Below are 17865 nucleotides of genomic sequence, written 5' to 3'. Positions count from 1 at the left end.
GAGGGGACAAGCCTGGAGAGGGAGGCAGGGACCAGGCCACTGGGGTCACAGGCCACAGCAAGGAGCTGGGGTTTTATTCTGGGTGTGACGGGAAGGCAGTAGAGGGTCTTACACCTATGTGAGATGTGATTTTGTTTGAGTTTTTAAGAGTTTTTATTTGTGTGCCGGGTGTAGAGCAGACAAACAGTGGCTGCGGGGAGACCAGTTAGGTGCCTGGTGGTCCCATCTCACTGCCCCGGCCCGCTCAGGGTGCACAACTGAGGGTGCCAGCACTTAGCCTGACTCTGGCCTGCTAAATGTCTGGTAGATTTGGAGGCCTGATGCCAGGACTGCGGTTAGCCTCCTGAGGGGCTGGAGTTTGCTTCTGGAAGCACAACCTGTTAAATCACTTTGCTGTACACCTGAAACTAACACAACATTGTATATCAACTCTGCTTCATATAAACAGACAAATAAATAAGCGATTTTTGTCCAGCTCCCAATTTAGTTGCTGCTTCTGATATAATTTTAGAAAGAGAGTCTTTGTGTGTCAGTTTTTTTGGTTTTTCTTTTTTTACCCTTTTTTTATCCTGGTTTTCTTTTTTTATCCTTTTTTTATCCTAGAGTTTTATATTCTCTTAATGAAAGCATCCAGATACTTCCTGGAACATGTGTAAAATTTAATCAATTAAATAAATAGTGACATTTCAGGATGTGACCAGCTTTCTCATTTGTCCTTTAGCGGGATATTCACATGGGAATTTATATCACTGGCTCCGCTTCTGATGTGAAGGAGACTGAGAATCTGGCCCTTGGTCTTAGTGTTTTTGGACGAAGGAGATTGAGAAAAGCACCCATTGTCCTTCAGTTATTTTTTGCTTTCCAAATTATTTGTTATTTTTGAATAAAAACATGAAAAAATCATTTAAGCTGCTCAGCCACTTGGCCAAGGGAATTATGTTACTCATCTTAATTCTCTCTGGCACCTAAAATATTACGTGTGTATTAGGTTCACTGCAAATTCTCATTTAATAAACGAAAAGAAATGCATTAAGTTTTAAACCTTTGCCCTGAAAAACACATATATTGTTGCTATTCTGTTTCATATAAAGGTAAGCTTGGATTGAAAGTAAGTACTAGAGACAAAAAAATACATTCCTTAGATTTGAAGCGTTTGAATGGAAGGCAGAATTCATGTGTTGTGAATGCTTCTTTTTACCTGTGTCTGTGCTTTCAGGTTGTTTGAAGTGTCCTGTGTGCAGCTTCGTTTATGGCACCAAATGGGAGTTCAACAGGCACTTGAAGAACAAGCACGGCCTGAAGTTGGTGGAGAACGAAGGCGATCCCAAGTGGGAGGTACTTTTTAAAGCATGGTATCGATTATGACTTTCCTAAACGCAGATGACAAACCAGGCAAGCCCAGTGCTGTTCCTCAGAGCAGTGGGTTTTCTGGTTGGGAAACTTGGAAATCTTTTCAAACCCTGCCTCATATCTGAGGGGTACCACTGGGTGAGAGCCAGGCCATGCATGTGACTTCTTACTCTGGGTTGCGTTTAGGCTGGTTTGTGAATGTCTGTGTTGGGTTCATCGATATTTTCACTTCTGTTATCACGAATTCAGAGTTTCAGAAGTTGCACCTGAAAGAAGAATGCACAACAGGGCATGTATTGTCAGTCCTCTCCCAGAGGACAGGGAAGGGCCCCATTTGCTGAGTCTCGGCCCTCCTCTCCTTCCACCGGAGGCATGTCCTCCTACCTGTCACCTTTGTTTTCCCCTCAGGTGTTGGAACCAGTTTCCTGACTGAATTATATAAAAGCCAGTAGCTGTAGTTTAAAAGCCCATAGTTGTTTCTCTTTTCAAGTACCAGGGGTCACACCAAATTGCAGTTTACCTTAGGCAGAGTTTCTCAAACTAAGTTCTGCTAAAGTTATGATCTGGATAATTCTTTGTGGTAGAGGGCTGTGCCGTGCATTTTAGAATGTTTAGTAGTATCACTGACCTCTACCCACTAGGATCCATTCACATACCCAGCTGTGAAAACCAGACTATCACAGACATTGCCAGTGTTCCCCAGGAGTCAAAATCACCCCCAATTGAGAACCACTTCCTGAGAACTTTCTAGGGCATTAGAGTATCCAGTGGGCTTACTCCAGTTAAGAGTAAGGGCTTTGAAGGAAATCCAACACCCCATGAAAAACAATAATATATCATGACAATGTGAGGAGTATTCCAGAATTCAGGGGAAGGGTTGTCCAGTAGGAGGGAATGTGTTAATGTGTCCATGTAACCCATCATAACGAGAGAACTAGGGAGAAAAATGAAATGATCATCTTCATAGATGCAGAAAAGGCATCTATGAAAATTTGACAAAATTCAGCATCCGTTGATTAAAAACAGTCAATAAAGTAGAATTTGATGAATACATCTTTAAGATGAAAAACAAAATGTATGTGTTCCAGCCCAAAAGCTGGCATCCTAGACTAGGGGGTTTCTCGTTAGAGTTGGGAACAAGATGAGGGTGCCCCAGGGGCTCTGGTTTTTAACATCACATGGGAGGCCTCAGCTGGTGTGTTGGACAAAGGCAGAGTAAATAGAGACATAAGAATTGGAAGAGAAGAAATAAAGTATCTCTGTAGACACAGGATTATGTTTTTGAAAATCTGAAAGAATGAGTGAAAATCTACTACACACAATAAACAGCAGATTAAAACATCAATATACAATAATCAATGACTTATCTATAGAGAGAACCTAGAGCAAAGGAACAGAGATTTAAAAAAAGAGATATTTTACAACTACGAGAATAAAACATAAGTGAATTCATTTATAAATTGGGAGTGTGGAGAACTTTCCTAACTGCAACTCAAAATCCAGATTCAATTAGGGAAAAGACTGAAAAAAAATTGACCACGTAAAAAAATTTAAAAACTACTATGTAAAAGAACTCAAGAAGTAGAGGGGCAAATGACAAAAAAATATTTTCAGTCATATCATAGAAAAAAGGGTGAATATCTTTACATTATAAAAGGCTTCTAGAAATACTGATGAAAAAGATCGACAACCCAATGGGCGAGAGATAAGAAAGGTTCATAGAAAAAGAAATGCAAATGACCTTGAATATCTGAAATGCAAATGACCTTGAATATCTGAAAGCATGATCAACCTCCCACATAATAAATGTAAGTAAAACTTGACAGAGATAGAATTTCTTACCCAGTAGACTGGCAAGAATCCAGAAGTTTTGACATCATCTCTGCTGGAGAGGCTGAAGGGAAATATGCACTCTCATGCATTGCTGGTGGGAATGCAAAACGATGTGACCTTTATGAAGGGGAATTTAGCAATATCTACTAAAATTACATATGTGTTTCTTTTTCCATTAACTAGACGATCCCACCGTTAGAAAATTAGCCCAAAATTATACTGACAAAAATGAGGAAAGGTGTCTGCACAAGGCTATTTATTGCAACACTGTTATATATAATATGTAGATAGATATTTTGTGTGTGTGTGTGTGTGTGTGTGTGTGCACCAATAGATTGATGTAGAAATAATTCCAGATATATATGTATACATGGTTAGTATACATACATGTATTTCTTAGCTTTTTGTGCTTAGAGGGCCTAGAAGCAGTGACACCCCGCTGGCAATGAGCACACCTAGTATCCAGATCTTGGTTTCTCAGGATTCTCCAACAAAGGGAACCAGGGTCCCTTTGAAAAGTGGTTGATTCCGTGGCTGAGGCAGAAATTATGTAAGTTGATCCTGGAGCATTTTTCAGTACTAGAAAGTAACAACGTGCTCCACAAAAGTAAGATGGAGGCATGCCAAAAGGACACACGAGAGAGGATTAAGATGGCGGAGTAGAAGGACGTGCTCTCACTCCCTCTTGCGAGAGCACCAGAATCACAACTGGCTGCTGGACAATCATCGACAGGAAGACACTAGACTTCACCAAGGAGGATACCCCACGTCCAAGGACAGAGGAGAAGCCACAGTGAGACGGTAGGAGGGGCGCAATCAGAGTAAAATCAAATCCCATAACTGCTGGGTGGGTGACTCACAGACTGGCGAGCACTTATACCACAGAAGTCCACCCACTGGAGTGAACGTTCTGAGCCCCACGTCAGGCTTCCCAACCTGGGGGTCCGGCAACGGGAGGAGGAATTCATAGAGAATCAGACTTTGAAGCCTAGTGGGAATTGATTGCAGGACTTCGACAGGACTGGGGGAAACAGAGAACCCACTCTTGGAGGGCGTACACAAAATAGTGTGTGCATCGGGACCCAGGGGAAGGAGCAGTGACCCTGGGGGAGACTGAACCAGACATAACTGCTGGTGTTGGGGGGTCTCCTGCAGAGGCGGGGGCTGGCTCTGTTTCACCGTGGGGACAAGGACACTGGCAGCGGAGGTTCTGGGAAGTACTCCTTGGCGTGAGCCCTCCCAGAGTCTGCCATTAGCCCCACCAAAGAGCCCGGATAGGCTCCAGTGTTGGGTTGCCTCAGGCAAAACAACCAACAGGGAGGGAACCCAGCCCCACCCAGCAACAGTCAAGTGGATTAAAGTTTTACAGAGCTCTGACCGCCACAGCAACAGTCAGCTCTACCCACCTCCAGAGCCTCCCATCAAGCCTCTTAGATAGCCTCAACCACCAGAGGGCAGACAGCAGAAGCAAGAAAAACTACACTCCTGCAGCCTGTGGAACAGAAACCACATTTACAGAAAGATAGACAAGATGAAAAGGCAGAGGGCTATATACCAGATGAAGGAACAAGAAAAAACCCCAGAAAAACAACTAAATGAAGTGGAGATAGGCAACCTTCCAGAAAAAGAATTCAGAATAATGATAGTGAAGATGATCCAGGACCTTGGAATAAGAATGGAGGCAAAGATTGAGAAGATGCAAGAAATGATTAACAAAGACCTAGAAGAATTAAAGAACAAACAAACAGAGATGACCAATACAATAACTGAAATGAAAACTACACTAGAAGGAATCAATAGTAGAATAACTGAGGCAGAAGAATGGATAAGTGACCTGGAAGACAGAATGGTGGAATTCACTGCTGCGGAACAGACTAAAGAAAAAAGAATGAAAAGAAATGAAGACAGCCTAAGAGACCTCTGGGACAACATTAAACGCAACAACATTCGCATTATAGGGGTCCCAGAAGGAGAAGAGAGAGAGAAAGGACCAGAGAAAATATTTGAAGAGATTATAGTCGAAAACTTCCCTAACATGGGAAAGGAAATAGCCACCCAATTCCAGGAAGCGCAGAGAGTCCCATACAGGATAAACCCAAGGAGAAGCACGCCGAGACACATAGTAATCAAAGTGGCAAAAATTAAAGACAAAGAAAAATTATTGAAAGCAGCAAGGGAAAAACGACAAATAACATACAAGGGAACTCCCATAAGGTTAACAGCTGATTTGTCAGCAGAAACTCTACAAGCCAGAAGGGAGTGGCATGATATACTTCAAGTGATGAAAGGGAAGAACCTACAACCAAGATTACTCTACCCGGCAAGGATCTCATTTAGATTTGATGGAGAAATCAAAAGCTTTACAGACAAGCAAAAGCTAAGAGAATTCAGCACCACCAAACCAGCTCTACAACAAATGTTAAAGGAACTTCTCTAAGTGGGAAACACAAGAGAAGAAAAGGACCTACAAAAACAAACCCAAAACAATTAAGAAAATGGTCACAGGAACATACATATCGATAATTACCTTAAACGTGAATGGATTAAATGCTCCAGCCAAAAGACACAGGCTTGCTGAATGGATACAAAAACAAGACCCATATATATGCTGTCTACAAGAGACCCACTTTAGACCTAGGGACACATACAGACTGAAAGTGAGGGGATGGAAAAAGATATTCCATGCAAATGGAAATCAAAAGAAAGCTGGAGTAGCAATACTCATATCAGATAAAATAGACTTTAAAATAAAGAATGTTACAAGAGACAAGGAAGGACACTACATAATGATCAAGGGATCAATCCAAGAAGAAGATATAACAATTATAAATATATATGCACCCAACATAGGAGCACCTCATTACATAAGGCAATTGCTAACAGCTATAAAAGAGGAAATTGATAGTAACACAATAATAGTGGGGGACTTTAACACCTCACTTACACCAATGGACAGATCATCCAAAATGAAAATAAATAAGGAAACAGAAGCTTTAAATGACACAATAGACCAGATAGATTTAATTGATATTTATAGGACATTCCATCCAAAAACAGCAGATTACACGTTCTTCTCAAGTGCGCACGGAACATTCTCCAGGATAGATCACATCTTGGGTCACAAATCAAGCCTCAGTAAATTTAAGAAAATTGAAATCATATCAAGCATCTTTTCTGACCACAACGCTATGAGATTAGAAATGAATTACAGGAGAAAAAAGCATAAAAAACACAAAAGGACACACGAGACAACCCAAAGAGTTCCTAGTGGCCCAGATCTGGAACAATTTGAGTAACAAAGTAAATCATGATGGTATTGGACTAAAACTGTAAGAATAGAATAAATATCTCTGCATTCATACTGACATAAATAAATGATTGAATAAATGGTGGAGAAGGAACAGTTCTTCCCCGCAGAAGAATTCTGATTAATAAATGTAGAAAGAATGAGGGAGATAGAAAATTACCATTAGAACGCCACAGTAATAATTGCAGCAGGCAAGATCCATTGATGAATGCTAGAATTAGTAGACAGAAGTTTAAGGAGACATACAGTATTTATGTAGCCTCAAAATATCTCCCCCTAAATAATTATTAATTATAGAGGGAAAAGTAGTAACTTTACAGTGGAGATGCCTGGCAGACACCACCTTAACCACGTGATCGAGGTCAGCATCCTCAGTGGTAAGACGTAGTGACTTCATGTACCCCCTGATATGATGTGATCAGAAGGGCAGTCACCTCGTGGTGCTCTTCAAAAAATCCCCAGCCTCCACCTAATCATGGGAGACCATCCGATGTATCCAAATGACGTGATGATGTGGATGGTCAGATGCCTGACCAGTTCTCTTCAGGAGTGTCTGAAGAACTGTCAGAGGTTGGAGGAGACTTTGGAGTTGTGGCCGCTCAATGCACTGTGGGGTCCTGGATTGGATCCTGGAACAGAAAAGGGACACCAGTGGAAAAGCCAGTGGAATCTGGTATTGTACCAATGTTGATATTTTGGTTCGATCATTGTACCATGGTTACAGCAGATGTCAACATTAGGGGAAGTGGGATGAAGGGTATGTGGGAACTCTCTGTATTTTTTTTGGAACTCTTTTGTAAATCTAAAATTATTTCAAAATAAAATAGTTATAAAAAGGGAGGAAAGCATAGGTAGAAAAGGCAGGGAGATAACAAGATGGGGAGGGTAGGAGAGAAGCTAAACTTGTCTTAGCAGACCCACTGTGCAGATTTGACTCTGAAGCTCTGATGTAAATATAAGAAATACATTTCTTATATAATAATAAAAACAAAATTACACTTTAAAAAGCAAACCCTAACCCTAAAAATTGAGAATAGAATGAAATAAAGTATCTGAACTATATATCAACACGATGGCAGAACTACATAGAGAAGGACTATTTCAAGAGACTTTAAGATAGAAATTTGGTTGTTCCTCCCTAGTGGGATATAACCTAAGGGCAAAAAGAACTGCAAAAAAACGTACTGTTTTCAGTTATTCCACTGTCAGTGGTAGGGTTGATATTGTTACTCCAAGGCTGTTGTTAGTGTTTACAGACTGGAGTGAAGCACATCAAGTGTGTTTAAATCCATGAGTTTATAATGATACTGGGAGAAAAATCCTTAGTCACCTTTGTAGGACATTAGGGAATCAACTCTATTTTGATAAATAAAACTCTGTTTTGGTAAATAAAGGCTCAGAATCAAACAGTTTTTCTACCTCATCTAAATAAAGTATATCTCAGAGTAACCGAATGTTTGTGGAGAGATGTTTCTTTTTATAGAAGTGTTCCAGCTAACAAATGAAGATTTACAGTATTGCCATTTTGCAACCCTCCACTGATGTCGTGGGTCTAAGCGATGACCATCAGCCTCCTGCCAACACGGCAAAAACAGAGACACTCAGACATAGAGTGTCTCCTGATGGAAGTACACAATGTTACCCATGGAGCCTTCCTGCCAAAAAGGGAACTGATACCTAATTAAGCTTCTGCGTCTGACTTCCAATTTACAGGAAATACAGTGGACAAGGGAACATATTCAATGATTCCATGTTGGTGCAGTCAGCAAAAGCCAGACTGTTGGAAACTCTGAAGGCAAATGACCACTTTTCCCAACAAAACTATAAGCAAGGGAGAAAGAGTGGAGGGAGAGCCTATAAATACAAGTCTTATGAGACTTTCATCAGTCAGTTCTAATATATGGATTTCAATAACTTACTTAAATATGATTTGTAGAACAAGTTGTGAAAAAATGAGGTAATTGGGGAAATTAGAACACCATTTAGATATGTGAAGATATTAAGGAACTACTGTTAAGTGTTTTGAGTGTGACGGTGGTGTTGTAGTTATGGTTTGAAAGAGTTTTACCTTTTACAGGTGCATTCTAAAATATTTAGAGATAAATTGATATGACATCCACATTTGCTTCAAAATCAAAGGGCAGTTGTGTGGAGTGCGTGGGGAGACAGGCAAAACAGGACTGGCCACGAGCTGATGATTGTTGAGACTGGGTGATGTGTACATGGAGGCTCACCTCTCTGTCTTGCGTATGTTTGACATTTTCTATAAGAAAATTTAAGGAGTATGTTAAAGCACTGTCTACAAAACGCTGGGGCTACTGTCTAGTCCCCAGTAGGCCTACAGTAAATGGCAGCTGCCATGGTTACTGGAGGTGGTGGTGTCACCAGCATCAACGTCACATCCTCATCTGTGGGAAACAGTCAGTCCTCTGGTGTTTCAAGTTCATACTTGCAAGGATTGGCTCTCTGTTACACACAGACATTGGCATGCCAGTTCCTGATGTAGAATACCATCTCTCCTGGCCAGTTGGTGCTTTTGTTAGTGCAGTCGTGGCCCTCTCCTCTGGAGGTCTCGCTCCTTACAGATCCTGACACCTTCAGCAGAACTGTGACTCAATAAAAATAGTTGACACCAAGCCACACACTAGACTCCAGAAGTGAGACAGTAGAGCAGCTAAGAAGCTGGGCAGTGGGTGGTCCCCGTGTGACGACAAGCTGCCTGTTACAGCAGCTGGGCTGTCGCCAGCCTCCCAGGAATGCCCTGTAAAGCACTGTCCTTCCCACAGATGGTTATTATTACAAAGAGTACCCCAAAGAGGGGAAGCCAGTCCATGCCCATCCTCTTCATCACAGGCTAAGCCATTCCTCGGATCCAGCCAGTGTTGGCCACTATGATGCTTAATGGTACTTAAAAGGAAATATGCTTCTGTTTGTTCATTTATGCATTCGTCAGACATTTATTGGGTGTCTACTAAATGTCAGGCTGGAAATGCCTAAATGAACTCGACCACTTGGCTGTAAAAGAATAATCACATTCTATTCTGAACCTGTGTGAGTAACTGATAAGTGCTTATAGAGCGTGATCACTTTGGCTCCTATAAATTGTATGTAAAATCTCCTTTTTGTTCTTCTTTATTGGTGACATTCATGTTTCCTGCCTTGCAGTTCCAGAAGGAGGTGATTATCAATATCTAGTTCTTGTGAAAATTCCATCCCACCTCTTCTCTCCTTAGGTATAAGATACCTGTGAATGTCTCTTTAGCTTCTCCTACTCTCATGAGTCCTGATTTTGCACAGATACATTTTCTCTGGTCAGTTGTATTTCTCATATCCTTCCTATAAAAATCAGAGCAGCATGAGTAGCTAAGATTTGCTGAGCTCTTGCTCTGTGCCGGGACCCGTGCTCGAAGCTTGCCGAGTGTTATGTGGTTACCCGTCCTCTCCTCCCTTCCACCGTCACCACTGCTGTGCCTTCCTCTCGGCCTCACGGCAGGAGGCCCGGGCACAGGGGAGATTAGGGCAGCGTTGGTGGCCATGGGAAGAGCAGAGGAGACAGCAGAAGAGCACACACGAGAACCTCTGAGCGTGTGTCATCTCTAGTTAGGAACAGCATACTCCGTTCCCTACGGCAAGAATGTGTTGCAGGAAGCTTTCCACCGACGCTGGTTTTAAAAAGTCTCGGCACTTGCAAAGAGAAGTTTTGTCTTTGGGAAGTAGGTTTTTACTGGAGCACTGATTTCTCAGGGGTGCCTGCTTATGTGCATTTGTTGTGTCTTAATCCATTATCCTGGGACTTCTGGGGAATAGGTGATCTTCTAGAAGGTCACATGGATGATACTGTGTTTTTATTTAGCCAGCAACAGAAACTCCGGAGGAGCCCTCCACCCAGTACCTGCACATCACCGAAGCCGAAGAGGATGTCCAGGGCACGCAGGCAGCGGTGGCTGCCCTCCAGGACCTGAGATACACCTCAGAGAGCGGTGAGAGCGTGCTCCCCGCCTCCCTCTGACGCCTTAGAACTGGTCTGTGATAGACACGCTGAATGAATGACTTTACGGATGAATTATGTCCGCCAGGTGATCTCCTTCCACTGCATTCTGACCACTGGAGCGGTCCCATTGTCAGGCTTGGAGGGAGAGCTCTCCTGCAGTGTTCTAGAACAGGGCCCCAGCCAAGGTGGTGCCGCCTAACAGGGTTGCCGGATGTCCACACATATGATCACCTCTCAGAACAGGGAGAAGCAGGTCCTACTGTCCTCACTTCACAGATGCGGAAGATTGCCTCCTTGTAAACGGTTGGCTGAGGATCACCCACTTGTTGGGTGTTGGAGCTGGTCTTGGAATCGAGGTCTCCTGACTTCTTGTTGGGACTGCCCACTTCCCAGTTCTTCTGAAAAGCCCCAAGTCAGGATTTTTATGTCAAATGTCGTCAGTTTCAAATGTTCGATCAATTTTAAAAAACAAACCACTGTGCCAGCCTAGTGGCTATTGGGGCACTGTGCTTAGAAAACTTTTTCTTGATGCTCTTTTCAAAACAGGAAAGGAGTACGAGTTAATATAATGTACCACAGCCCTCTGTGTATTTGGGGGACAGAGGTCAAGCAAGTGGGATTAGAGGAAGCATTAAGTGAAGTCAGCTGGTGATTGGAGACAGGAAATTGCCATTTCATCCAGCTCTTACGTCCCTAAACCCCAGGTTGTAAGAAGGGTGCGCAGAAAACCCCTTTGGGCTGGTCACTTTGGGGAAGATTCATTGCCGGTGCTGTGCTCACCGGGGGATTCGGGAGACAGCTCTGCAGCCTGTGAGAGACGCAGGCTCTGCAGATGGGGCGTCAAGGTGCCGGCTCTTGGTGCGGTTCCCAGAGCTGACGCCATGTCTCAGTGTGTGTTTCCTTCCTCCTGTCCAGTGACTTCAGCGATTGCTCAAGCCCTGCCAGGACAGCCTGCCCGTCTTCATCCCCCACCAGCGCTCACTCACTCACTCCTTCAGGCCCCTGGCATCTCCTCCTGGCTCTTAGGAAACACTGCAGACTCTGCAGCTCGGTGGCCGGGCCACCTGCTCTGGGCCCTGGCCTCCCTGTGCTGCATCTCTGGCCACCTTGGAGCCGTGCCCTCCTGGGCCAGACTCTGCCGTTCTCGGAGTGAGCTGTGTTTCTCACCCACACGTTCCTGTGCCCTCTGGGGCCTGGCCTGTTCCCCTCCCCCCACAGCACTTTTTCTGGCAAGCGCGTCTTCGTCTTCAGTGTTCAGATGGTGTGTCATCTCCCGGGAGCCCACCTGACTTTCCCACAGAGCTCCCACAGAGCTCCCTAGTCGCCCCCCTGGTATGGAACCGACCAGGGGCTGTATGATTTGCTTACGGTCCGTCTCAGTCACCTGTGAGCCCTGGAAGGGGTGGGGGGAGGCAGCGTTAGATCTTTGTCTGTATCCCAGCGGTCCCCAACCTCTCTGGCACCAGGGACCATTTTTGTGGAAGACAGTTTTTCCAAGGACGCAGGGGGGCGATGCTTTCGGGGTGATTCAAGCGCGTTACATTTATCGTGCACTTTATTTCGATTATTATTACATCAGCTCCACCTCAGATCATCAGGCATTAGATCCCGGGGGTTGGGGACCCCAGCTGTATCCCACTGGGAACCATGTTCCTGGCTGACAGTTCGGGCTTGATAAATGGTCATTGAGGGAGTAAATGGATGAGTAATTAAAATCTTATTTCAGTACATTTTTTAAGGTCAGTGTTATGTTTAGTGTTTAGATGTTTAGAGTGGTTGGCTGCAAGGCAGAGTTGAAACCCGCCCCCCTGCCGAAGGAGAGTGTGTGTGTAGGTGTGTATAGGTGTGTGTAGGGGATGCTAGGCTGGTGCATGGTGAACGGGTGCTAATGTCATTGCCTCAGTCGTATGCCACGTCCTACCCTCTGTGTAGGACACGTTGAATTCCCTTCCCTCATCACTTACTGATTCGCATTGGAACATGGCCCGCAGAAAGTCATCCAGGAGTATGTAGACATTGGTGGAGACTTCATAATATTATGCTAGCCTGGAGATGAGGTAGTAATTTCCCTCTTAGTGAAGTAATGATCTGGGTCAGAGTGCTGTGTTCCGGAGAGTCACAGATGGCCAAGCAGATGGTGAGAGCTGAGTGAAAGGGTACACTCAGTAGCTGCCCCGATGATATGGATTACAGTCTTTTGAGATGATTAAAAGAGAATCCTAAGCTTACATTAATTTAGAATTCTAAAGCCCACTGGCTTGATAACTGAGACATCCTTGGGTGTTCTGCCCGTATCCTGTGTAATTTATCTGGCACACGCTCACTGACCACCTACCATGCCTGTGCTCAAGGAAGACCAGCTCTGTGGTTTGACGTCATAGCTCGTGCTTCTCAGGAGTTTCTGTTTTGAGAGGCAGTCCTGTATCAACAAGTTTGGATTCAGAACATCTGGGCTTGAGCCCTGGCTTTGTGACGTAACTGACCCAATGGCCTAAGACAATCCTCTTCCATTTTTTTGCAGTGAGGTGACTAATCTATAAAGTGGGGATAATAGTGTCACAATGTCATCTCCTCACAGGTTGTTTGGAGTTTTGAGATGTTCTTATAGAGAGTGCATTGTCGGCTGTGAAGTACCGTGCACATTATTTCTGTGGTCAAAATGAGTGCTTACTGAGAACCCGTGCATCCCTGGAGAAGGCGCCGCGCAAGAATGGCCTCTGCTAAGGGCTGCTTTTGCGTTCAGTGACCTTCACCGCCCACGGCCTTACCGGTCTCCTGTTTGCTTCTTCCTGGCAAGGTGACCGACTTGACCCCACGGCTGTAAACATCCTCCAGCAGATCATCGAGCTGGGCACCGAGACCCACGACGCCACTGCCGTTGCCTCGGTGGTCGCCATGGCGCCTGGGACGGTGACTGTCGTAAAGCAGGTAGGACCTTCCCCTCCCTGTTAAATACTGTCTCCTTGCGCTGACATACACCCTCTCTCTCCCCTGCCCCCTTAGGTTTTCAGGGCTTTAACCTATCTAAGGTGGAATTTGGAATGAAATCGGTCTAGTCTTATGCAGTTTCTTCTTCTTATGGGATTGTATCTGCGGTAGCGCCATGTGTGAGGCTGTGTTGTAGGGGAAAGGTGTAGTATATTTCAAAAAGTTCTGGAAACTTGATTCATTTCCTTTCAATGAAAGGCATCCCAGAGCGAAACGAGCAAGATATGGATGCATTTGGACGCATCTATGGTCAAAAGCAGCCTCGGTCCCTAAGGCCGGAGTCTGTGGAGCAGGGGCGCCGGGGGGACAGCCAGAGAGACCAGGAGGGACTGGCCTCTTAAGTATTAAACATCACCAGACGGAATCAGCACAGGATGACTGAACTAAACGGATAGGAAGAAGATGGCCAGTGTTTGAATGAAGGTTACTCTAGTTAATTGTCATACTGTTTGGTTCATTTCCTCTCCTTCTAACCTTCACCATCTGTTAGGATGCGGCGTGTGTGATAATCAGATCATCCTTTGTATCTGTCTGTACCTCTCTCTCTACTCTCTCCTGCTTCACTGTACACAAGATTTGAGTTGGCTTACACAAATACTTAAAAAAGCAAAAACGACAGTAAGCACATCAGAACCAGGGCAGACCCAGGGTGTATGGTTTAGAATCAAAGTTCACGTTCATGGAGAAGGTTGAATTGCAGACCACAGAGTTTTACACGGTTATCCATCTTTTAGTGATTCACTCAGGAAGCGTGTAGTTAAGTGCCTGCAGTGTTCTCATTGCTGGGGTTCCAGGAGAGAACCGATGTTTGCCATCAAAGTGGTTACTCTACTGGGAAAAAGATAAGTAAGACAGAAAGGATGTCAAATGGTGAACGAGAGCAGTGGAAAAAAGTAAAACGAGAAAGGGGGAGGGGTGTGGGCCAAGGAGCCGGGGTGTTGGGGGCTGTTTTATAAAGGGCTGCTGGGGCAGCTGTCTGACATTTGCTCACAGACCTGGGAGAGGTGGGAGTTACTAGAATGATCCAAGTTCTGCTGTACACTTGGTTCTGAATCTGAAAACAAAAAACAAGAAGGAAGCGTGAAGCAGTTAACAGCGGAAGAGGTAAGTTTTTCTTGGCGAGTAACAAATAATCTCTTAATTCGGCTCTCGCATCCCTGAGTGACGTGTCCCCCGCGACCTGCCTTTGGTGACCCGGTGGGCTTCCCAGGGCTGTCTCCGTGACCGTCCCCCCAGGTGTGCCCAGGCCACAGCAGAAAGCATGAAATCCAGGCTGAGCACTTCCTGGGGGAATTAGTACGTGCTGGTCCACCTCTGGATTTCTGGGTCCACAGGCAAGACTTGGCGCCTCTAGATGAACGTTAGGACCGCGTGGTCTGGAAACCCTCCTCCATTAGTATGTTTTCTGGCAACGAGACCCCGGACAGAAGTCAGACAGGACAGTAGGAGCTTGATGTTTCAGGCTGCAGGGGCCTGGTGTTCTGCATTGTTTGGGAACAGACCCATACACCTCTAGGCCAGACACTCTTGCAGCTTTTCTTTGTATTTATTAGACTGCAATCTTCAGATTGTCTTGTAAATCTCTTCTGAAACTCCTCGTTTGCATCATGGCGTGTGGAGTCCTGAGCTAGACCTGGCACCTCAGGAAGGGTATAGGAGAACTTTGGATGTTTCGTACACGCCAAATCCTTTAGAGAATTGCAGGGAGGCGCCACCGATTGTGACTTGCGTCTTCCTTCTAGGAGCTGGATTGATTTGCTGTTACTTAGAGACGTGATTTATTGCGCGTCGCAAGCGATGCGGTGATACACGAGGTTGCGGTTGAAGGGTACAGCTTAGGTGTGCTCTGAGGCGTTAGAGTGACAGCATGACAAGGAATAAGGCAGGTGAGCCTCCGGCGCAGCCGGTGTAAACAGGTATAAAGTGTTTGCAGTGGCAGAAAACAGTGGCACCCTTCAGCCTCGTGGTTTATTGGGAACACAGGGCTAAGAGGAGTGTCACTGTTTAACACAGTCTGGAGTAACTGCATTTGGAAATGTTCCCGAGGACGTGTGTCCCAGTCATTCTCCTGTCCGCCTGGTTGGCACCTGGTGCACCGAGGCTGTTGATAAATGATGGATGGGGGATTGGATGGATGGACTGATGGGCGGGAGACGTCAGACGCCCACTCCAATGGCAAAGGGATTGCACTGTGTCAGGCTCTCCTAGGTGAAGGAATGCCCTCTGGATTCAGTTGTCTTATTTCAGTTTAAATGTAGCTGTTTTTATTAGAGAAATGAATCCGTTTCAACTTTTTTTCTTTTAATTAAACTGTGGTTTAGGATTTTTCAGTAGAGAAATTATATCTGTTTATTGAGTGTCCTTAAGCCACTCAAATGTGGACCCTGGTGCACCTGTTGGGAAGCAGTAATGTTCTCCCTTCACCCTGTGGGGAGCCCTTGATGTTGGGGACTTCGTCTTTCTCCAGCTCAGGGTCTCACACATTGTAGTTGCTCAGTAAATGTTTATTAAGTAGGATGGAGTATGCTGTGGGCTTTATGTTTTGATTCTCCAATTATATCCTGTAGAAAAAATAGCAAGAACACATTGTCATAAAGTATGTACTATATATTGTAGAAAAAAATGATTTTAAATTATTAGTGGATAGCATATTTTGAGATCTTTTAAAAGTTTCCTATTTTATATCTATCTATCTATCTATATATCTTCCAAAGGGCCAAAAATAAATTCTGGGTTGTATGTGAATTCATTCTGGATGTTTAAAAATTTCAAGATTTCTTTCCCATATAAAAAATTAGTTATATGCTCTGTTTATAATTTTTTCATGATATATTAATGTAAATTGAAAAGAATCTCACATATCAAAGTTTATCAGTGGTAACTGAAAGTTATTTATTAATCTCCAGTCTTTAGGGGTTCTCATTTTCTGGGATGAAAATACTAACAGGCCTGGTAGGTAGGCTGAGGGGATTGGAAAGCTAAGAGCTGAGGGTGTTTCTTAGGTTGTTTTCTTCTTAGTTTTTAATGAGACATGGGAAGGATTTGGCCCATCATTCAGACCATTTAAATTTTCAGTTGGACACAGAAATGAGTCCTCAATGATTTCCCATCACTTCTCTCTTTCCCCAAGTGTCAGCATTAAAAATAGATTCATGGGGATGGAGCATTTGGAAATGTTCAGAAAGAAGAAACCTTGCATGTGCCTCACCAGCCTGGCCTGAGAAGTCACATGACAACTTTGAATGCAGCTACTTGCGTGTTTGTTAAGACCAGTTTTCATTAAATAAATTGGTTTCTTTTTTTCTTTTTCTTTAAAAAAATTTTTGCTTTAGGGTTTTATGAGGAGGAAACTTATATTTGATTAATAAAGCTGCCTAAGTAGGTTGACTGTAAGACGTACCAGCAGAGGGGAAATATTATCACAAGCATTTCTGAGTCAAAATTAGTTATTTAAAGGAAAAGAAAGACCAGTGAAAATAACAACCACCATCACCATTGGCTCATGGCTTAAATCACTCTTTGCTGTCCTTGCGGGTTGAAATTTATTTTAGAGACTGAAAGTGACATTTTACTGGAAATTCCCAAGGTCTGTTTAGCAGACATTCACTGCGCAGACGCCACTGTGTGTTCAGTCCCTGGGGGCGTCCTTTCCTATCGCAGCTGCAACAAATCACCACAAACTCAGTGGCTTAAAACAGCACAAATTGATGATCTTCCAGTTCTGGAGGTCAGAAGTCTGAAATGGGCTTCACTGGGCTAACATCAAGGGGTCGACAGCTGCCTTCCTTCTGGGAAGAATCCCTGTTTGCTTTTTCCGGCCCAGGGGCCACCCAGCATTCCTTCACTGTGGTTCCCTTCTTCCATCTCCAAAGCCAGCAAAGGCAGGCCCGGATCGTCCCACATCCATCGCTCTGACCTCTGCCTCTGTCGTCACATAGCCCTCTCCAAGTCTGACCAACCTCCTCCCTCCTATAAGGACGCTTGTGCCTACCTTGGACCCACCTGGATAATCCAGGATCTTCTCCCATCTCCAGGTCATCGACTCCATCACATGGGCTAATGTCCACGTAAGGAACCGTTCTCAGGTTCCGGAGGTTAGGACACGCACTCTTTGGGGTGGGGGCATTATTCTGCCTGCCACTCTGGGTTACAGGGTTAAGACGGTCCCCGATCTCCAAAGGCAACTAGTCTAGTGAGGGAAATGCTTTGTTTTTTTCATCCAGCACACAGCCCCCGAGCTGCTTCCACCTGCCAGGTCGCTGTTCTCGGTGCTTGGGATATTGCAGTGAACAGAGCAGACGAATGGTACGGTTGAGGAGCTTACATTCTCATTTAGGGAGCTAGCTAACCCCCAGACATATAATAAATAAGTAAGTAAGATAGTATGTTAGAGGTG

The 17865-nt window shown here is 44.4% G+C and overlaps 1 protein-coding gene across 19 annotated transcripts in view; it reads left to right on the top strand.

The window, feature by feature from the left end:
- ZFAT (zinc finger and AT-hook domain containing) overlaps positions 1 to 17865 on the top strand; it is a 452145-nt gene that overhangs the window by 227006 nt on the left and 207274 nt on the right. For 18 of the 19 annotated variants that reach the window (XR_009697705.1, XM_061172112.1, XM_061172111.1 and 15 more), the window contains 3 exons: positions 1217 to 1335; positions 10344 to 10470; positions 13279 to 13409. Coding sequence is in view for 18 of the 19 variants with exons in the window: in XM_061172112.1 (XP_061028095.1) it covers positions 1217 to 1335; positions 10344 to 10470; positions 13279 to 13409 (377 nt within the window). In the remaining variant the exon portion in view is untranslated. Of the gene's footprint in view, positions 1 to 1216; positions 1336 to 10343; positions 10471 to 13278; positions 13410 to 17865 lie in introns of those variants that run through there. The other variant, XM_061172122.1, reaches the window with a different exon arrangement.

This window comes from Eubalaena glacialis, chromosome 17, assembly GCF_028564815.1.
Source record: "Eubalaena glacialis isolate mEubGla1 chromosome 17, mEubGla1.1.hap2.+ XY, whole genome shotgun sequence".
Classification (NCBI taxonomy): Eukaryota; Metazoa; Chordata; class Mammalia; order Artiodactyla; family Balaenidae; genus Eubalaena; species Eubalaena glacialis.
This window is presented reverse-complemented; position numbering and strand designations above follow the sequence as displayed.